General features: G+C 34.4%; 1 protein-coding gene across 1 annotated transcript; it reads right to left on the minus strand.

Moving 5' to 3' along the window:
* Positions 1-2,815: 2,815 nt before the first annotated feature.
* LOC112526238 lies at positions 2,816-4,264 on the minus strand. Its single transcript, XM_025136552.1, has one exon. The coding sequence runs from the start codon at positions 4,228-4,230 to the stop codon at positions 3,145-3,147; it is 1,086 nt and encodes a 361-aa protein (XP_024992320.1). The 5' UTR covers positions 4,231-4,264; the 3' UTR covers positions 2,816-3,144.
* Positions 4,265-7,351: the final 3,087 nt, after the last annotated feature.

The following is a 7,351-nucleotide window of genomic DNA, read 5'->3' on the forward strand; positions in this document are numbered from 1 at the left end:
GGTGTACAGACGCATGCCCATGGTACAAAAGCATCAGGGGCCCAAATTTTTTTTTTTAAATATAATAATAGTCTAAAAGAATTTAATAAATTAAAGAAATCCAAAAAATTGTAGCATATAATATGAGGCAAAAAGAATTTAGATAATAAGGACTAAAAAATATATCAACTAATTACATTAAATAATAAAAAAAATTAATAGGCCATTCATTATATGCTATAGTTTTTTGTCACTCTAATTTTTTTATCTCCAACAAGGTTCAATGATATTGGTTATTGTTATCTCTATATGTTTGACTGTTTTCGTGTTTCAACAATTTAAAATTAAGATCATGTGCTTGTTATTGCTATATATTTTTGTTGAATATTTTTATCAATTTATGCTTCTATTGACTATTGTTATTTGGTTATGTTGTTTTAATTGTCTATGTTGACTATTATTATCTATTTTTGCTTCTACATAAAATATTTTACTATTGTTTGACAATTAATCTATTGTTCTTATAATTTGTGACGTGTTTCATGATTTTGTAATTAATCAATACTTTTTTTCTACCAGATGTATTTAGTAATATCTCTTATGTCATATTACATAAACTTTTAATCTTAACATCTTATTTTAGTTGAGCAAAAAAAGAAGAAAAATATGATTTAAATATTTTCATCAATTGTTTGACTTATGTATCTTTCATTGAGATTCCACCACACCACAAGATTCTATTTAAGTGCTTAAACAATCATTTGTTAAACTTGCATATTATATGTTTAATTCATTATTTATTTTTATTGATTCTCAATGGATAATTTTTTCTTTCATATTCTTACTGATCCTCATTTGTCTACTTGTCTAGAAAACCTTGATAATCTTCTTTATTATTGATCTCTCATTGACACTCACGATTACTTCATTCACACGAATTATCTTTTTATATCAAAATAACACATATTTCTTATACTCTTGCCTTTTTATAAAAAAATTATCAATCATAGTTTTTATACTCTTGGGTTCAAATTACCTAACAAGAAGTCCGTAAATTTAACAACTCTTTTATATATCTATAATAAAGATAAATATGATTTTCTTTCATCAGTAAATTATTAGCATTTATTGTACTCAATTTTCTACTAATGAAAAACATTTATTGAATTTATTTTCGTACTTACTGAGGGTCACTACAAAAAAAGTGAACTTTGACGATGCGCCTTTTAGCGATGACATGTTTTCGGCACAAGTTATAATGACAACATGTTGTTATATACTCTATCTGATCATAAATGAACTTTAGCGACGACAAAAGTCGTTGCTAAAAGCCTTCTTTTTTGCAGTGGGTTCTGTTTTTATATTCGTCGCCCATAAAATGTCAGGAACGGGCTTGATTACAAAAATCATCCCTCATATCAATCACCGCAAATTACATAAAACATGATGGTCTCATTTCGGTTGCAGTTACTACATTTGCTACTCACAAATCAATCTATGTGGATGAATATATATTCATAAAGTTTAAAGCTTCGAGTAGAATTGGTATTTTGTCTCAAATGGATCTGTAAGGATTATGAAGGGAACGAGTGATATCTGTGGTTTGTCTTTGAATGTTCCTAGTCTTGTTATCACAAACCTGAAGTTTCTTCTTTTGCTTGGACAAACCAAATGCAACCCTCGATTTTTAATCTTGCAATCTTTATTCTAATGATCAAACTCCTTTTCTCTATATATTTGTTATTTCATGATTTTTGTGTTGTAAACTTTTGTTATATAAATACAACCCTATGCAAGCAGGTCCAACAGGCCAGCCCTAGAAAGTAGAAAATAAGTCGATTCCCCACCCAGTTCCTCGGTCCCTAAATGCAAACACCAACAGGTTGGCTATGTTCACCTCAGTAAGAACCTAAGCTTAGCTGAGTGTTAGAGCCCCTGAATTAGATGATACAATCCACTCCAACTAGGCCAATTGTAAAACTTGACTACCAAACTTGTCTCTAATTTAGCATCCAACTAAAATTAAGTACAAATAACCCAGGTTTCACAGTTTAGCAAGATGTTCTCCACTGCCCCAGAAAATAAACCCCAATTAACCAGAAACTTTCACATTCAAGGTCTGTGTTATTTCAGAAAAATATTTATATTCATCAAAAAATAATGAGCTAATGCAAATAGCAAAGGTAAATAAGAACAGTACAAAATGTATACATATATACTGGTCGCATTGCCGGCAGAAAGTGAGATGAGAATCACTGTCCAGAACTAAAGCATAAATTGTGGCATCAAACATGTTACAGAACAGACAAGATAAATGAAGTTCATATGGACACAAACCATGCAGCAAGCACATCAAACCTTCTTAATGATTGTACTCATGGATTATATGTTTCTGAACCTACTGATTCGTTGAATTTCTAATTGCAAGTCAAGTGAGAGCTTTGTTAAACCCTTAAACAGGATATAATCCAGAGTATACTCTAAATACATCATTATATTGAATGGTCATCCAAGCATTCAAAATTTGTTCTAAATTAGCAGGCAGCTCTCTCCCTCACACCTTGTCATTTACAACAAATTGATTGGCTTGTAGTACCCATTAGCTAACGAGCATGAGGATGTGGAATAATCATCATATTTGCCATTCAGATTCTCTCCTGAATCCTATGAGTTATATTGAATGCAGCACAGCGTGAGCATGCTTGCTATGTTTACTACTGTCCAGAGACAATTTGAGCTCATAAACATCACAAATATTTTAACTTCAGGCAGAAAGTTTGGAGCAATTATAGTGAACAAACTAGCCAGAATACCAGGAAAACCAGGCAAAAAAATTGCGGCCAAACTAAGCACGTTAATATAGATAGATATTCGATTTACATCCAGCTCAATTTCTACAAAAAGCTACCATCAGAATGAAGTAATCTATAGGAAAAGCATTACCAATGGTCAGAAAACTATTCCTAGGATCATAGTCTACTAATCTATAGTGATATTTGCATAGCTTCCCCATAACAAGAACACCAGGAAACCAAGTAGTCTAGTTGCAATTTCTACCATATTTTCAGATCCCTGAACACGAAGCTGAATTTTGTACATAAAGAAGGAGACCGATTATGTACCTAACACGACCAAGGGGATACTCTTGCAGCTGCGTCATAACCATCACATACCATTCTGCAGACTCACAAGGATGTCGCCATCAGCATCATAAAATTCTACTTCCCCACCATTCGTCGGATCAATGGGTCCTCCGAGATCCCCAAAACTAAAGTCATTTTCACAACCCTCATGATCCTTATCAGTAGAACACACCTTCAGTTCTGTTTCTTCCCTATGTACAAACCCCTCTTTTGTCACTCTGTTCCCAACGCCAGTCAGCTTCTTGGTTTTCTTAGCTACTGACTTCTTCCTTCCCATAGCAGGCTTCATGGTTGGCATTCCACCGTCCATTTTTACACTTCCCGCACCTTCATGAACTTCCTCAATACTAACATTAAGAGATTTATCACTCTTGGTCTCAACTTGATCATCATCATCATCGGATATGTCCACACAATTACCAGCATCATCGCTAGCATTCACTTTCTCTTTTTTCGGTGGCACAAATGGGTTCCAACTACCGTGCTGAAACCCTACCGGCAAAAATCCGGCGCACAAGTACTTGCCCTCCATCAAAACCTCGGCCGGAGGCCGATCAATTTCCACACACGTAAACGCTTTTGAACATTTATCATTCGGACACCTCAAACAAATCTCAAAATAAACCCTAGGATACTCATACAGATAATAGCAGTAAGGGCAAACAGTCCAAAAGGCAAAATCATCCAAATGTTTCTTAAGCGCATCATCAAATTCTAGTTTCTGTAAAGGATTCGACAAGACATACCAAGCATCGCAAACAATATTGAAGGCTTCTTTTGCCAAAGAGAACTTGTTGTTGCTAGGGTCTAAAAGCCCGTACAAGTGATTGAACCGTTGTCTGATTAAATCAGAATCGTCTGAATAGCGATCGAGTTGCATGACCGCGTACCAGTCAGGTACGTCTCCGGTCGAGATTCGACACTTTGAGGCGATTAAAACGTCGGCAACGGCCACGATTTCGGAGATTCCAGGAAAATTAGGGTCGATTTGGTGAGCTTGGTGAGCGTATTTACGACAATCGTCGAAATGACGGCGGCGGAGGAAGTGATCGGAGACTCGGAGGAGAGCTCCGGGGTCGAGTCTAGGTTTTTGGGTCCTTCCGTCCATTTCTCTCTGTGTGTGGCTCCGGCAAGGTTACATTACGATAGAGACCGTATGCGACACAATTTATCACCGGAGAAAGATGAAATCTGGACCGTTGATCATAGGGGTTGCGGATTCGATTTAACAGGTGTAATGACTCCCTACACAAGGGATCCAGGTGTTGGCGCGCTCCATCAGCATCACAGATTCGGAACAAAAGGGATTTTTTTGTAAAATACTATTCAAAAATATGTCTTACATGTAATTCACGTAGAGATGGGATATTATAAGTTTTAATTAAAGACCACCTGTACCATGATTTTGAGTAGTCTGTTATTATAAGTTTTTAGGTATTATCAATAACCGTTGGGTTTCAATGACAACGAAAGTTAAAATGAAAAGGGATCTTCATCCTTAGATGCATATGAGGATGAGATACATCGGATCAATACTTATATCAAACGCGATTCATGATTGAGTTTGAGATTAAAGGTGATCAAAAGATACAGATCCCTTCTTATCAGTGATAGTGCATTTTTAAAGTGGAACAAACATCTTCATGTCAAAAAGTCAACGTTGTTTGACCGAGAGAAAAATAATTGTGTCGATTTGTGGAATAAAATACCTTTTTTTTCCAAACATAATTGATTTTTTGAGCAAGACACAAGATCATGTCTTAGATGTAAGTTCTATGTGTTTTTATCGAATTCCAGCATTTTGAGACATTTTTTTATGTTGATTTGGAATGATTGTTCCTGTTTTTTAGTGACTTCAAGCGGCTTTTTGGTTTTATGGTTAATATCTCTTATATTTTTCTAATATCCCAGAACATCCATTAGAGTACATTTTCAACGTTTGTTTCTCGTATCCTATGTCGTGGTGTGTCCCCACAGAGTGCTTCCATTTCCCTTTACACGGACCCTTATAACCTTGTTTTAGTCCTCAACTCCTCGTAAGAATTATCGTTACATTTCTTATTTAGAAAATATCTTTTTATCCTTTCGTACTCTCTCTTACATTTTGCTACTTACGACATACGCCATGTTAAAGATAAAAGACTACTGAATATTGAGTCCTTATTGTTGTATTTTAATGGACAACAATCATTAACAAATTATCTTGTCCATTTATGATATTCATTTTTACCATTTTATATATTTCTTTCTGTGTTATATATCCACGATAAACAATGTTACAACATAAATTGTTACTTTTTTTGTTTGAAAATAATGAATTACCATTAATTAATACAACTTATTGAATATATTAATGCTATTAAAGTCATTTGATAATTACAATGGCTCTTGCATCATATAAATAACACATGATAGGTTTAAAGACAGAAGAACCGAAAGAACAAGTTTTCTCGTTCATATGTCAAGGGCTGGTAAAGTTTTGCACGACGCTCAACAAGGTAACCTAACCATCAAGAACAAATATCCACTTTGATTGCAGCACCCGTACTATTGAAATGATTTGTCGGTAGAGATGTTCCAGTAACTGTATCGGCGGCCGGGGCCGGTGCTCCGTGTTCTATCTAGGTTCCGCTCTTATGTACGCCCCACCTCAAGGGGAACCTCTTTGATAGAAGAACCCGTGTGAGTGGGAATGTTTATATGCCTTTTAGAAAATGGCTAGGACTTGTCTATCTACTTTGTTTTTTTTATTCAAGTTATTTTAACGTCATTTTTTTTTCTCTCTCTATACTAACAATAATGTTATCTTACTTGAGGTTGCTACACTATAGCAAAATTTTTGAGTAGGGTCTGGCTAAAAGATGAACAAAAAAGATCATCAAACTTTACAATCAGTCGGGTTCATTTATATTAAATTTGGTTAAATTGATGCTCCAAAATGGTAGACAGTTATATTATTTTGATCTCATTTCAGATGTTGTACATTTTCTAAAATGATTAACTGAAGGGTCTCTTTAGTCAAATCTAAAACATAAAACCATAAATTTTTTACATTGTTTTAAGGGTCGTCGTAGATGTTGAATCTTCCCTTATGTGCATTGTTAGCTCAATGATCCACTTAAAACTTTTATTATAATTTGAATACTGATCAATTTGTTTTAACTATACATTTGTTCAGATTTTATAACTTTCGATTTTAATTTGTGTGTGTGTGTTTTTTTTTTTTTTTTTTTTCATTAATAAATGGGAATCAAGTGGTTGCTCAAACAAGATGCCAAGAGGTGGTGGACCCTAACGGATGTAGGCTAGATGATTGAGCTAACAATTCATGTTGCCTTTGACTCTTATCAATGAGTGTGTTTTTATGATTGTAAGAGTAAAAATTATAGTGACATAAGTAATTAATCATAAGGACGCTCGAATGATTATGTCTTTATGTTCAGTATATATGTTTCACGAATTGATCGAATTAAATTTGTGATGACCGTCGTAAAAATCCTCACCTTGTCTTTAACAATATATGTTTCATCAAGTATACATATAATTATTCTATATGATGTCTTCACATGAAAGATCTGCCATCCAAATGCTTTATCAAGTTTGTGGCCTTCTTTGCGGGCCCTTGTCATTCGTGGATCATGTTCGGACTTACGAATTTGTGCACCACACTGTGTTTGAGTATTTGTTGGTTTATAGAATCGTCATAGAAGATTAACTACCTATCGACTTTAAACATAAAAACATGCTAACTCAAGATTTGTGTCATGGGGTCTTGTTGTACACGAGGTTTTCCTATATTAATGTCTTGCAAACACACGATATATTGGCATTTACAAGACTTTCACTAGACATGGAATCTGAGTGTTGGGACCGCTACCTACCCTTAATGGAGTGTGGACAGGGTTGATTTCAACTATGTACCTGAAAGTGGATACAGGAATTGTATCACACCTAACTGGCTAATCTTAACACACACACACACACACACACACACACACATATATATATATATAGGAGAGCGATCAAATGCAAACCACTCAATTTGTACAAACCGTGCAAACCGCATTCAACCAATCATAATTTTTCATTTTGTTCATTTTTTTGTAATTATGAGAGGTTGATTAATCATTTTTATTGTGGAGGGTGTTAATCATAGATATTATCATCTTCATAATTTTAATTTTAGAGAAATACATGAGACAGTTTCATTAATGTTAGAGAAATACATG

The sequence above is a fragment of the Cynara cardunculus genome (assembly GCF_001531365.2).
Source record: "Cynara cardunculus var. scolymus isolate 2C chromosome LG 1, CcrdV1, whole genome shotgun sequence".
Taxonomy (NCBI): Eukaryota; Viridiplantae; Streptophyta; class Magnoliopsida; order Asterales; family Asteraceae; genus Cynara; species Cynara cardunculus.

Bases quoted from the DNA above. Each gene is read 5' to 3' on its own strand.
- LOC112526238 (XM_025136552.1), bottom strand. From the start codon at position 4,230: ATGGACGGAAGGACCCAAAAACCTAGACTCGACCCCGGAGCTCTCCTC.